The sequence below is a fragment of the Salvelinus namaycush genome, unplaced genomic scaffold (genome assembly GCF_016432855.1).
Source record: "Salvelinus namaycush isolate Seneca unplaced genomic scaffold, SaNama_1.0 Scaffold176, whole genome shotgun sequence".
NCBI lineage: Eukaryota > Metazoa > Chordata > Actinopteri > Salmoniformes > Salmonidae > Salvelinus > Salvelinus namaycush.
Window position 1 is genome coordinate 237,390 of NW_024058519.1, and position 19,266 is coordinate 256,655.

General features: G+C 46.8%; 1 protein-coding gene across 1 annotated transcript in view; it reads right to left on the bottom strand.

The window, feature by feature from the left end:
* Nucleotides 1-19,266, bottom strand: part of stab1 (stabilin 1) — a gene marked incomplete at its 5' end in the record, with an annotated part of 178,735 nt that overhangs the window by 85,715 nt on the left and 73,754 nt on the right. Inside the window, 9 exons of the mRNA XM_038983579.1 lie at nt 3,017-3,142; nt 7,212-7,288; nt 7,800-7,845; nt 9,974-10,069; nt 11,999-12,108; nt 12,273-12,358; nt 13,347-13,460; nt 13,719-13,772; nt 15,310-15,438. Coding sequence (XP_038839507.1) covers nt 3,017-3,142; nt 7,212-7,288; nt 7,800-7,845; nt 9,974-10,069; nt 11,999-12,108; nt 12,273-12,358; nt 13,347-13,460; nt 13,719-13,772; nt 15,310-15,438 — 838 coding nt within the window. The remainder of the gene's footprint in view (nt 1-3,016; nt 3,143-7,211; nt 7,289-7,799; nt 7,846-9,973; nt 10,070-11,998; nt 12,109-12,272; nt 12,359-13,346; nt 13,461-13,718; nt 13,773-15,309; nt 15,439-19,266) is intronic.

Here is a 19,266-nt window from a genome sequence, read left to right on the forward strand (position 1 = left end):
AGTAAATGTAACAGATTATGGCCTATTATTATTATAAACAATTTGCATTGTCAAAAGTAATGTAAAAAATTCTTATAATACCATTAATACTCCCAACTGTTATAATTTTTTGAAGAAAACAAATATTTACAAAATTAAGAAAATCTCTATAAAAAATAAGTAAATCAAATTGTAAACCACCTGCAGTACAGGACCACAGGTTGAAAACGAATGTTCTAGAGGCAAGGGATTTGTTAGTTTGTATTTAATTTATTCATCCTTTATATAACCATTCCCATTGAATGTTTTGAAGCGGTTAGTAATGGGATGCATTCTAAATGGCACCCCGTTCCCTATAAAGTGCACTACTTTTGACCAGAGCCCAATGGGGAATAGTGTTCCATTTGGGACATAGCCATGGTTAAAGGGCTGATGGTAGAGTTCCATATGGGACGTAGCCATTGTTAAAGGGCTGATGGTAGAGTTCCATTTGGGACGTAGCCATGGTTAAAGGGCTGATGGTAGAGTTCCATATGGGACGTAGCCATGGTTAAAGGGCTGATGGTAGAGTTCCATATGGGACGTAGCCATGGTTAAAGGGCTGATGGTGGAGTTCCATATGGGACGTAGCCATGGTTAAAGGGCTGATGGTGGAGTTCTATATGGGACGTAGCCATGGTTAAAGGGCTGATGGTAGAGTTCCATATGGGACGTAGACATGGTTAAAGGGCTGATGGTAGAGTTCCATTTGGGACGTAGCCATGGTTAAAGCGCTGATGGTAGAGTTCCATTTGGGACGTAGACATGGTTAAAGGGCTGATGGTAGAGTTCCATTTGGGACGTAACCATGGTTAAAGGGCTGATGGTAGAGTTCCATTTGGGACGTAGCCATGGTTAAAGGGCTGATGGTGGAGTTCCATTTGGGACGTAACCATGGTTAAAGGGCTGATGGTAGAGTTCCATTTGGGACGTAGCCATGGTTAAAGGGCTGATGGTGGAGTTCCATTTGGGACGTAGCCATGGTTAAAGGGCTGATGGTGGAGTTCCATTTGGGACGTAACCATGGTTAAAGGGCTGATGGTAGAGTTCCATTTGGGACGTAGACATGGTTAAAGGGCTGATGGTGGAGTTCCATTTGGGACGTAGACATGGTTAAAGGGCTGATGGTAGAGTTCCATATGGGACGTAGACATGGTTAAAGGGCTGATGGTAGGTTTCCATTTGGGACGTAGCCATGGTTAAAGGGCTGATGGTGGAGTTCCATTTGGGACGTAGCCATGGTTAAAGGGCTGATGGTGGAGTTCCATTTGGGACGTAGCCATGGTTAAAGGGCTGATGGTGGAGTTCCATTTGGGACGTAACCATGGTTAAAGGGCTGATGGTGGAGTTCCATTTGGGACGTAGCCATGGTTAAAGGGCTGATGGTGGAGTTCCATTTGGGACGTAGCCATGGTTAAAGGGCTGATGGTGGAGTTCCATTTGGGACGTAGCCATGGTTAAAGGGCTGATGGTAGAGTTCCATTTGGGACGTAGCCATGGTTAAAGGGCTGATGGTGGAGTTCCATTTGGGACGTAGACATGGTTAAAGGGCTGATGGTAGAGTTCCATTTGGGATGTAGCCATGGTTAAAGGGCTGATGGTGGAGTTCCATTTGGGACGTAGACATGGTTAAAGGGCTGATGGTAGAGTTCCATTTGGGATGTAGCCATGGTTAAAGGGCTGATGGTAGAGTTCCATTTGGGACGTAGCCATGGTTAAAGGGCTGATGGTGGAGTTCCATTTGGGACGTAGACATGGTTAAAGGGCTGATGGTAGAGTTCCATTTGGGACGTAGACATGGTTAAAGGGCTGATGGTAGAGTTCCATATGGGACGTAGACATGGTTAAAGGGCTGATGGTAGGTTTCCATTTGGGACGTAGCCATGGTTAAAAGGCTGATGGTGGAGTTCCATTTGGGACGTAACCATGGTTAAAGGGCTGATGGTGGAGTTCCATTTGGGACGTAGCCATGGTTAAAGGGCTGATGGTGGAGTTCCATTTGGGACGTAACCATGGTTAAAGGGCTGATGGTGGAGTTCCATTTGGGACGTAGCCATGGTTAAAGGGCTGATGGTGGAGTTCCATTTGGGACGTAGACATGGTTAAAGGGCTGATGGTAGAGTTCCATTTGGGACGTAGCCATGGTTAAAGGGCTGATGGTAGAGTTCCATTTGGGACGTAGCCATGGTTAAAGGGCTGATGGTGGAGTTCCATTTGGGACGTAGACATGGTTAAAGGGCTGATGGTAGAGTTCCATTTGGGACGTAGCCATGGTTAAAGGGCTGATGGTGGAGTTCCATTTGGGACGTAGACATGGTTAAAGGGCTGATGGTAGAGTTCCATTTGGGATGTAGCCATGGTTAAAGGGCTGATGGTAGAGTTCCATTTGGGACGTAGCCATGGTTAAAGGGCTGATGGTGGAGTTCCATTTGGGACGTAGACATGGTTAAAGGGCTGATGGTAGAGTTCCATTTGGGACGTAGACATGGTTAAAGGGCTGATGGTAGAGTTCCATTTGGGACGTAGACATGGTTAAAGGGCTGATGGTGGAGTTCCATTTGGGACGTAGACATGGTTAAAGGGCTGATGGTAGAGTTCCATATGGGACGTAGCCATGGTTAAAGTACTATTTGAAATCTTTTGCTTTTGGTCTAGCCTGCTTAGAGTGCCAGATGGGCAGGGTTTGCAGTTTTGGGACCATTCTCTTGGCCCATTAAGCCAGACAAGCTCAACTAAGCCCAGATCAATTATAGTATTTTAACCTGAGACACACTGCTGTTGATATGGTTGTAAATATTTGTAATTGGTGCTACTGTTGTTGTGTTTAATTGCATTGAGTGTAAAGTGGCAGTCTTGCCCACATGTCATTTTGCTGACTAAGCTTCGGGCTTTATTGTGTTTTTGTCCTCCATAATGTTTTATGTTGTCTCCGGCTGGAACAGACTACCACTGTTGATTATCTAATGAATTAAATCACTCAATCAATCACACGCCATACCTAGACACCACACCCCGTCTCCAGTGTATCCTTCTGGACAGGTACAGGTCCTCTCCCCAGGTAACGTCTTGGTGCAGTTGGCAATCTGAGCGCAGCCTCCGTTCCCAGTGGCACACAGGTTCACCTCTACGGAACATTAGTTTACCAGTTTAGTTTACCAGTTTAGTTGACCAGTTTAGCTTACCAGATTAGTTGACCAGTTTAGTTGACCCCACAGTGACCGCACGTACATACCCCAACCAGAAGCCATCGATTACAGGCAACATCCACACTGAGCTAAAGGGTAGAGCTGCCGCTTTCAAGGAGCGGGACACTAACCCGGACGCTTATAATAAATCCCACTATGCCCTCAGGAGAACCATCAAACAGGCACAGCGTCAATACAGGACTGAGATGGAATCCTACTAAACCGGCTCTGGCGCTCGTCGGATGTTTCAGGGCTTGCAAACTATTACAGACCACAAAGGGAAGCACAGCCGCCACCTGCCCAGTGACACGATCATACCAGATGAGCTAAATTACTTCTATGCACGCTTCGAGGTAAGCAACACTGAAGCATGCACGAGAGCACCAGCTGTTCCGGACGACTGTGTGATTATGCTCTCCGTAGCTGAAGTGAGTAAGACCTTTAAACAGGTCAACATTCACAAGGCCGCAGGGCCAGATGGAGTACCAGGACGTGTACTCCGAGTATGTCCCTGACCGAGTCTGTAATACCAACATGTTTCAAGCAGACCACCATAGTCCCTGTGCCCAAGAACACCAAGGTAACCTGCTAAATGACTACTGATCTGTAGCACTCACATTTGTAGCCATGAAGTGCTTTGAAAGGCTGGTCACGGCTCACATAAACGCCATCAGCCCAGAAACCCTAGACCCACTCCAATTTGCATACCGCACCAACAGATCCACTGATGATGCGATCTTTATTGCATTCCACACTCCCTTTCCCACTTACGTGAGAATGCGTTCAACACCATAGTGCCCTCAAAGCTCCTCACTAAGCTAAGGACGCTGGGACTAAACACCTCCCTCTGCAACTGGATCCTGGACTTCCTGATGGGCCGCTCCCAGGTGGTGAGGGTAGGTAATAACACATCTGCCACACTGATCCTCAACAAGGGGCTCCTCAGAGTTGCGTCCCCACCTGTACTCCTTGTTCACTCACGACTGCGTGGCCAAGCACGACTCCAACACCATCATTAAATTTGCCGACGACATAACGGTGGTAGGCCTGAACACTGACAACGATGAGACAGCCTACAGGGAGGAGGTCAGAGACCTGGCAGTGTGGTGCCAGGAAAACAACCTCTCCCTCAACGATGAGACAGCCTATAGGGAGGAGGTCAGAGACCTGGCAGTGTGGTGCCAGGAAAACAACTGCACCCTCAACGTGATCGTGGACTACAGAAAAAGGAGGACCGAGCACACCCGCATTCTCATCGCCTGGGCTGTAGTGGAGCAGGTTCAGAGCTTCAGGTTCCTTGGTGTCCACATCACCAACAAACTATCATGGTCCAAACACACCAAGACAGTCGTGAAGAGGGCATGGCAATGCCTATTCCACCTCAAGAGACTGAAAAGATTTGGCATGGGTCCTCAGATCCTCAAAGAAGTTCTACAGCTGCCCCATCGAGAGCATCCTGTCTGGTTGCATCACCGCCTGGTATGGCAACTGCTCGGCTTCCGACCACAAGGTGCTACAGAGGATAGTGCTTACGGCCCACTACATCACTGGGGCCAAGCTTCCAGTCTTCCAGGACCACTATACCAGGCGGTGTCAGAGGAAGGCCTGCTCTTTTCATGACATAGACTGACCAAGTGAATCCAGGTGAAAGCTATGATCCCTTATTGATGTCATCTACACTTCAATCAGTATAGATGAAGGGGAGGAGACGGGTTAACGCAATATTGGGAAGGTGTTCTTAATGTTTTGTACACTCAGTTTATACTAATATTTAAGATATACAGTAAATAACATAGCCAGAAATAGTCCTCCCATTTTAGGTGACCAAAAGTATTGGGACAAAATCATGTGTATATTTGTATATGCCTACAGAAAGTATTCACATCCCTTTACTATTTTCACATGTTATTGTATTACAGCCTGAATTTAACATTGATTCAATTGAGTTGTTTTGTCACTGGCGCAATACCACATAATGTCAAGCGGAACTATGTACTTCGATTTGTTTTTCCCACAAATTAATACAAAAAATTTAAGCTGAGTATTCAAGTGTTCAACACCTTAGGTTTTGGCAAGCCTAAATAAGTTCAGGAGTGAAAATATGCTTAACAAGTCACATAAGTTGCAAGTCACTCTGGGGGCAATAATCCCCGCAGGAGGCCTTGTGCCTTTCGGTAGGCCATCATTGTAAATAAGAATTTGTTCTTAACTGACTTGCCTAGTTAAATAAAGGTTAAATACAAAGAAATAAAACATGAAAATAATTTTTCATGGACTCTGTGTGCAATAAATTATTTTTGAATGACACTGTCACGCCGTGACCATAGATATCTCTGTTTTTCTTATATTTTGGTTAGGTCAGGGTGTGACTAGGGTGGGTACGCTAGTTTGTATGTCTAGGGGTGTTGTATGTCTAGGGGTTTTGTATGTCTATGTTGGCCTGATATGGTTCCCAATCAGAGACAGCTGTTTATCGTTGTCTCTGATTGGGGATCATATTTAGGTAGCCATTTTCCCTTTTGTGTTTGTGGGATCTTGTTCTATGTTTAGCTGCCTGTCTGCACTATTCGTATAGCGTCACGTTTCGTACGTTGCTGTTTATTGTTTTTTGTTTCAGTGAGTTTCTCTTTATTAAATGTATGCTGCGCCTTGGTCTTTACGACGATCGTGACAGACACCTCATCTCTGTACCCCACACATATAATTATCTGTAAGGTCTTTCAGTCAAGCAGTGAATTTCAAACACAGATTCAACCACAAAGACCAGGGAGGTATTCCAATACCTCGCAAAGAAGGGCACCTATTGGTAGATGGGGTGAAAATACAAAAATAACTGAAATTGAATATCCCTTTGCACTTTGGTAAAGTTATTAATTACACTTTGGATGGTGTGTCAGTACACCCAGTCACTTCAAAGATACAGGCGTCCTTCCTAACTCAGTGGCCAGAGAGGAAGGAAACTGCTCAGGGATTTCACCAAGAGGCCAATGGTGACTTTAAAACAGTTACAGAGTTTGATGGCTGTGAGACGAGGAAACTGAGGATGGATCAACAACATTGTAGTTACTCCACAATACTAACCTAATTGACAGAGTGAAAAGAAGGAAGCCTGTACAGAATTTAAAATATTTCAAAACATGCATCCTGTTTGCAACAAGGCACTAAAATATACGGCATAAAAATTTGGGAGAGCAATTCACTTTTAGTCCTGAATACAAAGTGTTATGTTTGGGGCAAATCCAATACAACATATTACTGAGTACCACTCTCCATATTTTCAAGCATAGTGGTTACTGCATCATGTTATGTGTATGCTTGTAATCATTAAAGACTGGGGAGTTTTTCAGGATAAAAAAAGAAACGGAATGGAGCTAAGTACAGGCAAAATCCTAGATGAAAACCTAGTTCAGCTTTCCAACAGACACTGGGAGAATTCACCTTTCAGCAGGACAATAACCTAAAACACAAGGCCAAATATACACTGGAGTTGCTTACCAAGAAGACAGTGAATTATTTCTGAGTGGCCGAGTTACAGTTTTGACTTAAATCTAGTTGAAAATCTATGGCAAGACCTGAAAATGGTTGTCTAGCAGTAATCAACAACATATTGGACAGAGCTTGAATAATTTAGAAAATGGTAATGGACACAATCCAGGTGTGGAAAGCTCTTAGAGACTTACCCAGAAAGACTCACAGCTGCAATCGCTCCCGAAGGTGCTTCTACAAATGATTGACTCTGGGGTGTGAATACTTATGTAAATGAGACATTTCTGTAGTTCATTTTCATTAAATTTGCAAACATTTCTAAAAACATGTTTTCACTTTGTCATGATGTTGTATTGTCTGTAGATGGGGAAGAAAAAAATACCTTTAATCAATTCTGAATTCAGGCTGTAACACAACAAAATGTGGAATAAGTCAAGGGGTATGAATACTTTCGGAAGGCACCGTATACATCCATAATCTGAATAGTCCTTCTACCAAATACAACAGTAAAGTGTTAGAGACCTGTGCAAACGGTTCCGTTGCCTGTGAAGCCTGCAACACATTGGCATGTAGGGCCCTCTGCCTCCTTGGGCTTACAGCTGAAACACACACACACACATCTGAAGATCAATCATCAATCACCTTTTGATTGAATGACTCAGGTCAAAAGTAATGCACTATATATTGTGTGACCTCTAATTCTCCGGTCTTATCTGTTGTCCAGAGTGATCTTAGGCATGCTCCATCTAATTCTCCTCTCCCTCTCTTTCTCTCTGCCCCCCGCCCCCCTCCAGGAGGACCTGAGCCCTAGCACCATACCTCAGGACTACCTGGTCTGACTCTTCTCCCCTCCCCATGTACTCTTATAATCTTCACCCGGTACAGCCAGAAGAGGACTGACCACCCCTCGGAGCCTGGTTCATCTCTAAGTTTCTTCCTAGGTTCTTGCCTTTCTAGGATTTTGTTCCTAGTTACTGAGCTTCTGCACGTGTGTTGATTTGTCTTCTGGGTCTTTGGGGTATAGCACTTTGTGACAACTGCTGATGTAATAAGGACTTTATAAAATACATATGATTGATAAAGGGAATAGGGTGCCATTTTGGAACTTACTTTGCATTTTCATCACAGATTCCGCCACAGGCGTCAGACACGATCTCTACACAGAGAGAGAGAGAGAGAGAGAGAGACAGAGAGAGAGAGAGAGAGACAGAGAGAGAGAGAGAGAGAGGGAGAGAGAGAGAGAGAGAGAGAGAGAGAGAGAGAGAGACAGACACAGAGAGAGAGAGAGAGAGAGAGAGAGACAGAGAGAGAGAGAGAGAGAGGGAGAGAGACAGAGAGAGAGAGAGAGAGAGAGAGAGAGACAGAGAGAGAGAGAGAGACAGAGAGAGAGAGAGAGAGGGAGAGAGAGAGAGAGAGAGAGAGAGAGAGAGAGAGAGAGAGAGACAGAGAGAGAGAGAGAGAGAGAGAGAGGGAGAGAGACAGAAACAGAGAGAGAAACAGAAACAGAGAGAGAGAGAGACAGAGAGACAGAGAGACAGACAGAGAGAGAGAGACAGAGAGAGAGAGACAGAGAGAGAGAGAGAGAGAGAGAGAGAGAGAGAGAGAGAGAGAGAGAGAGAGAGAGAGAGAGAGAGAGAGAGAGAGAGAGAGAGAGAGAGGGAGAGAGAGAGAGAGAGAGAGACAGAGAGAGAGAGAGAGAGAGAGAGAGAGAGAGAGAGAGAGAGAGAGACAGAGAGAGAGAGAGAGAGAGAGAGAGAGAGAGAGAGAGAGAGAGAGAGAGAGAGAGAGAGAGTGAGAGAGAGAGAGAGAGACAGAAACAGAGAGAGAAACAGAAACAGAGAGAGAGAGAGACAGAGAGACAGAGAGACAGACAGAGAGAGAGAGACAGAGAGAGAGAGACAGAGAGAGAGAGAGAGAGAGAGAGAGAGAGAGAGAGAGAGAGAGAGAGAGAGAGAGAGAGAGAGAGAGAGAGAGAGAGAGAGAGACAGAGAGAGAGAGAGAGAGAGAGAGAGAGAGAGAGAGAGAGAGAGAGAGAGAGAGAGAGAGAGAGAGAGAGAGGGAGAGAGACAGAAACAGAGAGACAGAGAGACAGAGAGACAGACAGAGAGAGAGAGACAGAGAGAGAGAGACAGAGAGAGAGACAGAGACAGAGACACAGAGACACAGAGACACAGAGACACAGAGACAGAGAGAGAGACAGAGACAGAGAGACAGAGAGACAGAGAGAGAGAGAGAGAGAGAGAGAGAGAGAGAGAGAGAGAGAGAGAGAGAGAGAGAGAGCGTGAGCGGAACGTGTCTTACCACAAATGGAACCCTGTTTCCTATACAGGGCAATACTTTTGACCAGAGCCCATAGGAAAGAGGGTAACATATGGGAGTTGGTCCGACAGTACTGTACATACCCTCTCCCACCATATGGGCCCTGGTCAAAAGTAGTGCACTACATAGGGAATAGGGTTCCATAGGGCTCTGGTATAAAGTAGTGCACTACATAGGGAATAGGGTTCCATAGGGCTCTGGTATAAAGTAGTGCACTACATAGGGAATAGGGTTCCATAGGGCTCTGGTATAAAGTAGTGCACTACATAGGGAATAGGGTTCCATAGGGCTCTGGTATAAAGTAGTGCACTACATAGGGAATAGGGTTCCATAGGGCTCTGGTATAAAGTAGTGCACTACATAGGGAATAGGGCTCCATAGGGCTCTGGTATAAAGTAGTGCACTACATAGGGAATAGGGCTCCATAGGGCTCTGGTATAAAGTAGTGCACTACATAGGGAATAGGGCTCCATAGGGCTCTGGTATAAAGTAGTGTACTACATAGGGAACAGGGTGCCAGCTCTAGTCTAAAATAGTGCACTACATAGGGAATAGGGCTCCATAGGGCTCTGGTATAAAGTAGTGCACTACATAGGGAATAGGGCTCCATAGGGCTCTAGTATAAAGTAGTGTACTACATAGGGAACAGGGCTCCATAGGGTTGTAGTATAAAGTAGTGTACTACATAGGGAACAGGGCTCCATAGGGTTGTAGTATAAAGTAGTGTACTATATAGGGAACAGGGTTCCATAGGGTTGTAGTATAAAGTAGTGTACTACATAGGGAACAGGGTTCCATAGGGTTGTAGTATAAAGTAGTGTACTATATAGGGAACAGGGTTCCATAGGGCTCTGGTATAAAGTAGTGCACTACATTGGGAATAGGGCTCCATAGGGCTCTGGTATAAAGTAGTGCACTACATAGGGAATAGGGTATCATTTGGGACATAGGACTACAGTACATACCCTTGGAGCAGTTGACTCCTCTCCAGCCTTTGTAGCAGACACACCTCCCGTTTCCTGTCACTCCATCCAGACACTTCCCATGAGCACAGCTGCACTCTGACCAGTCAAACACATGTTGGTGTAACACAGTTAGCACAGCTGCACTCTGACCAGTCAATAACACATGTTGTTATAACATAGTTAGCACAGCTGCACTCTGACCAGTCAATAACACATGTTGTTATAACATAGTTAGCACAGCTGCACTCTGACCAGTCAATAACACATGTTGTTATAACATAGTTAGCACAGCTGCATTCTGACCAGTCAAACACATGTTGGTGTAACATAGTTAGCACAGCTGCATTCTGACCAGTCAAACACATGTTGGTGTAACATAGTTAACACAGCTGCACTCTGACCAGTCAAACACATGGTGTTATAACATAGTTAACACAGCTGCACTCTGACCAGTCAAACACATGTTGGTGTAACATAGTTAGCACAGCTGCACTCTGACCAGTCAATAACACATGTTGGTGTAACATAGTTAGCACAGCTGCATTCTGACCAGTCAAACACATGTTGGTGTAACATAGTTAACACAGCTGCACTCTGACCAGTCAAACACATGGTGTTATAACATAGTTAACACAGCTGCACTCTGACCAGTCAATAACACATGTTGTTATAACATAGTTAACACAGCTGCTCTCTGACCAGTCAAACACATGTTGGTGTAACATAGTTAACACAGCTGCACTCTGACCAGTCAAACACATGTTGGTGTAACATACGATTCCATCCTCTAAAGTCGGTGAATATATTGTGGTTGTATGTGTGTTTTGTATTATCTAAAACATTAAATCAGTCAGTCAGAGCCAGCCAGTCAGTCAGCCAGTCAGCCAGGCGGTTAGTCAGCCAGCCAGCCAGCCAGTCAGCCAGCCAGCCAGCCAGTCAGCAAGTCGGCCAGCCGGGCCAGTCAGTCAGCCAGCGAGTCAGCCAGCCAGTCAGCCAGCGAGTCAGCCAGCCATTCAGCCAGTCAGCCAGCCATTCAGCCAGCCATTCAGCCAGTCAGCCAGCCAGCCAGTCAGTCAGCCAGTCAGCCAGCCATTCAGCCAGTCAGCCAGTCAGCCAGCCAGCCAGCCAGTCAGTCAGCCAGTCAGCCAGCCATTCAGCCAGTCAGCCAGCCAGTCAGCCAGTCAGCCAGCCAGCCAGTCAGTCAGCCAGTCAGCCAGCCAGTCAGTCAGCCAGTCAGTCAGTCAGTCAGCCAGTCAGCCAGTCAGTGAGTCAGCCAGCCAGTCAGTCAGTCAGTCAGTCAGCCAGTCAGCCAGCCAGCCAGTCAGTCAGTCAGTCAGCCAGTCAGCCAGCCAGTCAGTCAGTCAGCCAGTCAGCCAGCCAGTCAGCCAGTCAGCCAGCCAGGCAGTCAGCCAGTCAGTCAGCCAGTCAGCCAGTCAGCCAGTCAGTCAGCCAGTCAGTCAGAGCCAGCCAGTCAGTCAGCCAGTCAGCAAGTCGGCCAGCCGGCCAGTCAGTCAGCCAGCGAGTCAGCCAGTCAGTCAGCCAGCCAGTCAGCCAGCGAGTCAGCCAGCCAGTCAGCCAGTCAGCCAGCCAGTCAGTCAGTCAGCCAGTCAGCCAGCAAGCCAGTCAGCCATTCAGTGAGTCAGCCAGCCAGTCAGCCAGTCAGCCAGCCAGTCAGTCAGTCAGTCAGCCAGACAGTCAGTCAGTCAGTCAGTCAGTCAGTCAGTCAGCCAGCCAGTCAGCCAGCCAGTCAGTCAGTCAGTCAGTCAGTCAGTCAGCCAGCCAGTCAGTCAGTCAGTCAGTCAGTCAGTCAGTCAGTCAGCCAGTCAGCCAGTCAGTCAGTCAGTCAGTCAGTCAGTCAGCCAGCCAGTCAGCCAGTCAGCCAGCCAGTCAGTCAGTCAGTCAGTCAGCCAGACAGTCAGTCAGTCAGTCAGTCAGTCAGTCAGCCAGTCAGCCAGTCAGTCAGTCAGTCAGCCAGCCAGCCAGTCAGCTAGGATCAGGCCTGTATACAGTGTATATATAATATACCTGACTTGCAGTCCTTGCCGTAGCGTCCCGGTTCGCAGGTCTCACAGGCTGTCCCATGGAAACCCTCGTTGCAAAGACACTCCCCAGTCCCTAGGTTCCCATCCTTACACCTGCTCATAGAAACACAATGAACAGAATGAACCTTTGACCATGGCAATTTGACAGGAAAACTCATGGATACATTCAAAATGGCCATCAGATAGTCCACCTATTATGGCATTCTTGACATGAGTGGGGACGGCTGTTCTACTCATTGTAGTTGTGTGGACCGTACCTTCCGTTTCCTGAGCACCAGTTGTCCAGCTCCCCAGGGCATTTAAAACAGTAGTGACCAAAGTATCCCGGGCAGCACGAGTGGTCCTGCAACACAGGAGACAGAGCTCGTCAGAGGGGGCGTCCCCAAGTGGCAGCCTATTCCCTAATAGTGCACTACTTTAGACCAGAGCCCTATTCCCTATACAGTGCACTACTTTAGACCAGGGCCCTATTGAACTTTATTCATTCCACACTGATAAACTGGTTTTATTATCTCTATTGGCTGTGTTGTTTGTTGTGTATATTACATTTGTGAGTTGTGGAAAACAATTTCCTCTCAGGGGCAATAAAATTAATCCTCCTGTATAATACAACCCAGGAGAATCCTCCTGTATTATACAACCCATGAGAATCCTCCTGTATAATACAACCCAGGAGAATCCTCCTGTATTATACAACCCATGAGAATCCTCCTGTATAATACAACCCATGAGAATCCTCCTGTATAATACAACCCAGGAGAATCCTCCTGTATTAACAACCCATGAGAATCCTCCTGTATAATACAACCCAGGAGAATCCTCCTGTATAATACAACCCAGAGAATCCTCCTGTATTATACAACCCAGGAGAATCCTCCTGTATAATACAACCCAGAGAATCCTCCTGTATAATACAACCCAGAGAATCCTCCTGTATTATACAACCCAGAGAATCCTCCTGTATTATACAACCCAGAGAATCCTCCTGTATTATACAACCCAGGAGAATCCTCCTGTATAATACAACCCAGAGAATCCTCCTGTATTATACAACCCAGGAGAATCCTCCTGTATAATACAACCCAGGAGAATCCTCCTGTATAATACAACCCAGGAGAATCCTCCTGTATAATACAACCCAGAGAATCCTCCTGTATAATACAACCCAGGAGAATCCTCCTGTATAATATAACCCAGGAGAATCCTCCTGTATTATTTAAAGGAGAATCCTCCTGTATAATACAACCCAGAGAATCCTCCTGTATTATACAACCCAGGAGAATCCTCCTGTATTATACAACCCAGGAGAATCCTCCTGTATAATATCTCACCTGCGTCGTCTTCAAACAGTCAATAATGCAGCCAGCCACGGACTTCCTCCTAGATCCCACCCTCTTCCTGTACTTGCAGTTAGACCTCATGTTCCTAGGGTACTCCCTAATGGCCTAAAATACAGGACAACATCATTTACAGAAACACAAAGTAGCTCCACACTAGAGAATATGGGGGAAATGCACATTTGGAATAATGTTTAAGACCGGTGGATACAATGCACTCATAATTAAACAAGGTCAAATGATTCTAACGATCTTCATAGGTCTAAATATATAATAGCAGGAGCAGTGAATAGAAAGAAATGAATAAAGATAAAAAGAGAGATAGAAAATGTTTGTTGTTTATGTTTTTAATGTGTAGAGTCTTACTGGCTTGTAGCTAAGGAAACATCTGGGTTTTTCATCACAGGCTGAGCACCTCCCCTTGGAGAAAGAACAATTAGACAGAAACACACACACCTAGGCACGCACAGCCACCAACGCAGACACACACACACCAACCCACCCAGGCACGCACAGCCACCAACGCAGACACACACACACCTAGGCATGCAGGCACACACACACACCCACCCACCCAGGCACACACGTAAAGAGAGAACATTCCTCTGTAACATTACTGATACATTTCTATATGAAACAGTTCACCTACATCAGTACAGCTGACTTACTAGTTCACCACCCCTCCTGTCTCCGTCCATCAGTACAGCTGACTTACTAGTTCACCACCCCTCCTGTCTCTGTCCATCAGTACAGCTGAGTTCACCACCCCTCCTGTCTCTGTCCATCAGTACAGCTGAGTTCACCACCCCTTCTGTCTCCATCCATCAGTACAGCTGAGTTCACCACCCCTCCTGTCTCCGTCCATCAGTACAGCTGAGTTCACCACCCCTCCTGTCTCCGTCCATCAGTACAGCTGAGTTCACCACCCCTCCTGTCTCCGTCCATCAGTACAGCTGAGTTCACCACCCCTCCTGTCTCCGTCCATCAGTACAGCTGACTACTAGTTCACCACCCCTCCTGTCTCCGTCCATCAGTACAGCTGAGTTCACCACCCCTCCTGTCTCTGTCCATCAGTACAGGCGACTTACTAGTTCACCACCCCTCCTGTCTCCGTCCACCAGTACAGCTGACTACTAGTTCACCACCCCTCCTGTCTCCGTCCACCAGTACAGCTGACTACTAGTTCACCACCCCTCCTGTCTCCATCCATCAGTACAGCTGACTTACTAGTTCACCACCCCTCCTGTCTCCGTCCATCAGTACAGCTGACTTACTAGTTCACCACCCCTCCTGTCTCCGTCCATCAGTACAGCTGAGTTCACCACCCCTCCTGTCTCCGTCCATCAGTACAGCTGAGTTCACCACCCCTTCTGTCTCCATCCATCAGTACAGCTGAGTTCACCACCCCTTCTGTCTCCGTCCATCAGTACAGCTGAGTTCACCACCCCTTCTGTCTCCATCCATCAGTACAGCTGAGTTCACCACCCCTCCTGTCTCCGTCCATCAGTACAGCTGACTACTAGTTCACCACCCCTCCTGTCTCCGTCCATCAGTACAGCTGAGTTCACCACCCCTCCTGTCTCCGTCCATCAGTACAGCTGAGTTCACCACCCCTTCTGTCTCCATCCATCAGTACAGCTGAGTTCACCACCCCTTCTGTCTCCGTCCATCAGTACAGCTGAGTTCACCACCCCTTCTGTCTCCATCCATCAGTACAGCTGAGTTCACCACCCCTCCTGTCTCCGTCCATCAGTACAGCTGACTACTAGTTCACCACCCCTCCTGTCTCCGTCCATCAGTACAGCTGAGTTCACCACCCCTTCTGTCTCCATCCATCAGTACAGCTGAGTTCACCACCCCTCCTGTCTCCGTCCATCAGTACAGCTGAGTTCACCACCCCTCCTGTCTCCGTCCATCAGTACAGCTGACTTACTCTGACAAATACACACACACTTACTCTGACCCGTAGGATCACGTCTTGAATGCATCGGTTCTTATGGACCTGTAAGACTTGGGGAACGGCCAGGATCACCCCGTTTCTCGTCTCACTGTGGCTCCCATCCAGCAGAACATCATTGGCCAAAGTCTGAAAACACGTTCAGATAACAACCAAAATAAGGGCTCTGAAACACGTATAGATAACAACCCAAATAAGGGCTCTGAAACACGTATAGATAACAACCTAAATAAGGGCTCTGAAACACGTATAGATAACAACCCAAATAAGGGCTCTGAAACACGTATAGATAACAACCCAAATAAGGGCTCTGAAACACGTATAGATAACAACCCAAATAAGGGCTCTGAAACACGTATAGATAACAACCCAAATAAGGGCTCTGAAACACGTATAGATAACAACCCAAATAAGGGCTCTGAAACACGTATAGATAACAACCCAAATAAGGGCTCTGAAACACGTATAGATAACAACCCAAATAAGGGCTCTGAAACACGTATAGATAACAACCCAAATAAGGGCTCTGAAACACGTATAGATAACAACCCAAATAAGGGCTCTGAAACACGTATAGATAACAACCCAAATAAGGGCTCTGAAACACGTATAGATAACAACCCAAATAAGGGCTCTGAAACACGTATAGATAACAACCCAAATAAGGGCTCTGAAACACGTATAGATAACAACCCAAATAAGGGCTCTGAAACACGTATAGATAACAACCCAAATAAGGGCTCTGAAACACGTATAGATAACAACCCAAATAAGGGCTCTGAAACACGTATAGATAACAACCCAAATAAGGGCTCTGAAACACGTATAGATAACAACCCAAATAAGGGCTGCAAAAATCCCTGGAACATTCCCAAAATACTAAACTTTTCCAGAAAAGTTCCTGTTTGGAGGATTCCAGATTGACCTGCTGATTCCCGCCTGATTACGGGAATCCTCCAAACAGGATTTAAAAATTGATCAAAATTGATCTCTAAATTCGAACATCTGCGAGATGGTGCTGTCGAGCAAAATTAAACATAATCGAGCAAGCAAACACTGAGTCGAGGGCGCAGAGTATGGGTCCCACGAGCACACAGGCCAGTTGAGAGAGCTGACTGTGGTCGAGCGTGCAGAGGAGGGGTGCAAATTAAAGTTGATTTGCAAGTGTGACCGAGTGACCTGAACATCATAGCCGCACGCAAAATATTAATTGGAAAGCAGAGACTTCTGTTTTGCAGAGATACTACATATATATATATTATTGTACCTTTATTTAATAACTAGGCAAGTCAGTTAAGAACAAATTCTTACTTTCAATGACGGCCTAGGAACAGTGCCTTGTTCAGGGGCAGAACGACAGATTTTTACCTTGTCAGCTCGGGGATCTTTTACTATTATTTTATTACAGGTAAAAATTCTAGCCAATGAACATAGTTTGTAACATTCTACTGAAACGTAATTCGCCAGGTTTCTGGACCTGACGATGGCCGACAATAAAAAAGTAAGCTCTGCAGCTTTTCAGTGGAGAACCTAACCAACCAACTCATTTCAATATTGAAATTGAAGTAGGTAGTTATTTGGACTTCTGTTATTAAAGCAGGCTATTGACTAGGCAAGCTAGGTTAATGTCAGCTAGCAGTAAGCTAGGAAGCTAGCTAGTTAGCTAGCTAACATGTAATCACGTTGAAAAGTTACCAGTAATATCTTTGGTTTATCCAAGAGCATTGTAGCTAGTTAGCTAAATACGTTATGAGGAGTTAGTAGAGAAGGAGGACGTGTGGGGCGGCAGGTAGCCTAGCGGTTAGAGCATTGGGCCAGCCTAGCGGTTAGAGCATTGGGCCAGCCTAGCGGTTAGAGCATTGGGACAGCCTAGCGGTTAGAGCATTGGGACAGCCTAGCGGTTAGAGCATTGGGCCAGCCTAGCTGTTAGAGCATTGGGCCAGCCTAGCGGTTAGAGCATTGGGACAGCCTAGCGGTTAGAGCGTTGGGCCAGCCTAGCGGTTAGAGCATTGGGCCAGCCTAGCGGTTAGAGCGTTGGGCCAGCCTAGCGGTTAGAGCATTGGGCCAGCCTAGCGGTTAGAGCATTGGGCCAGCCTAGCTGTTAGAGCATTGGGCCAGCCTAGCGGTTAGAGCGTTGGGCCAGCCTAGCGGTTAGAGCATTGGGCCAGCCTAGCGGTTAGAGCGTTGGGCCAGCCTAGCGGTTAGAGCGTTGGGCCAGCCTAGCGGTTAGAGCGTTGGGCCAGCCTAGCGGTTAGAGCGTTGGGCCAGCCTAGCGGTTAGAGCGTTGGGCCAGCCTAGCGGTTAGAGCGTTGGGCCAGCCTAGCGGTTAGAGCGTTGGGCCAGCCTATCGGTTAGAGCGTTGGGCCAGCCTAGCGGTTAGAGCGTTGGGCCAGCCTAGCGGTTAGAGCGTTGGGCCAGCCTAGCGGTTAGAGCGTTGGGCCAGCCTAGCGGTTAGAGCGTTGGGCCAGCCTAGCGGTTAGAGCGTTGGGCCAGCCTAGCGGTTAGAGCGTTGGGCCAGCCTAGCGGTTAGAGCGTTGGGCCAGCCTATCGGTTAGAGCGTTGGGCCAGCCTAGCGACTGGCCAAGAGTATGAACGCTATTTTTGTCAAAAAGGAAACCAGCTGAGATAAAATGCTGATTTAAAAGCATCCCAAATCTGAACTTTTTCAATAATGATGCAGGAGTCTAAAACTACTTGTTTAGACAGGGAAGTAGAGGAATTAACCTGCTTCAGTGAATTAACGGAATTTAGAGGATCACTAACAGTCTGTCATAGCACTAAGGAAGTAGTTTGATTTAGGCTGGCCCAATTCTCTAACCACTAGGCTGGCCCAATGCTCTAACCGCTAGGCTGGCCCAATGCTCTAACCGCTAGGCTGGCCCAACGCTCTAACCGCTAGGCTGGCCCAATGCTCTAACCGCTATGCTGGCCCAATGCTCTAACCACTAGGCTGGCCCAATGCTCTAACCGCTAGGCTGGCCCAACGCTCTAACCAATTGACTGTTCTTCCCACATACAGCCTACAGTTGCCCGCGATGAATGATCAGTCAACCTCACGTTACTTGGGAAATGGTAGTCAGGGTTTTTCTTTTTGGCAACTGCCTTATTAGCTACTGACACCAAGAAGTAATTAGGGGCTGACCATTTGGACCCTTCTTTGCTTAAGTAAGCAGCGCACCTCGTTGCTGGCTCAGCATCCGAGCGTACGGCGCTACAGATCAGTTATGCTTATTTATAAAACCCTCTTAGGCCTCACTCCCCACTATCTGAGATATCTACTACATCCCTCATCCTCCACATACAACACCCGTTCTGCCGGTCACATTCTGTTAAAGGACCCCAAAGCGCACACATCCCTGGTTTCGCTCATCTTTTCAGTTCGCTGCAGCTAGCGACTGGAACGAGCTACAACAAACACTCAAACTGGATAGTTTTATCTCCATCTCTTTATTCAAAGACTCAATCATGGACACTCTTACTGACAGTTGTGGCTGTTTTGCGTGATGTATTGTTGTCTCTACCTTCTTGCCCTTTGTGCTGTTGTCTGTACCCTACCTTCTGGTAGGCCGTCATTGTACATATTTCTGTTTTAGATTCTGGGGAAATGATCTATATGCATGCAGCAGCATCTACACTTAAACCACTAGATGCTGTTTTCCATAGGGCCCTGAGGTTTATTTCTGGTGATGGTTCTAGAACTCACCATTGGGACCTTAGGTTTATTACTGGTGATGATTCTAGAACTCACCATTGGGCCCTGAGGTTTATTACCGGTGATGGTTCTAGAACTCACCATTGGGCTCTTAGGTTTATTACTGGTGATGGTTCTAGAACTCACCATTGGGCCCTGAGGTTTATTACTGGTGATGGTTCTAGAACTCACCATTGGGCCCTGAGGTTTATTACTGGTGATGGTTCTAGAACTCACCATTGGGCTCTTAGGTTTATTAGTGGTGA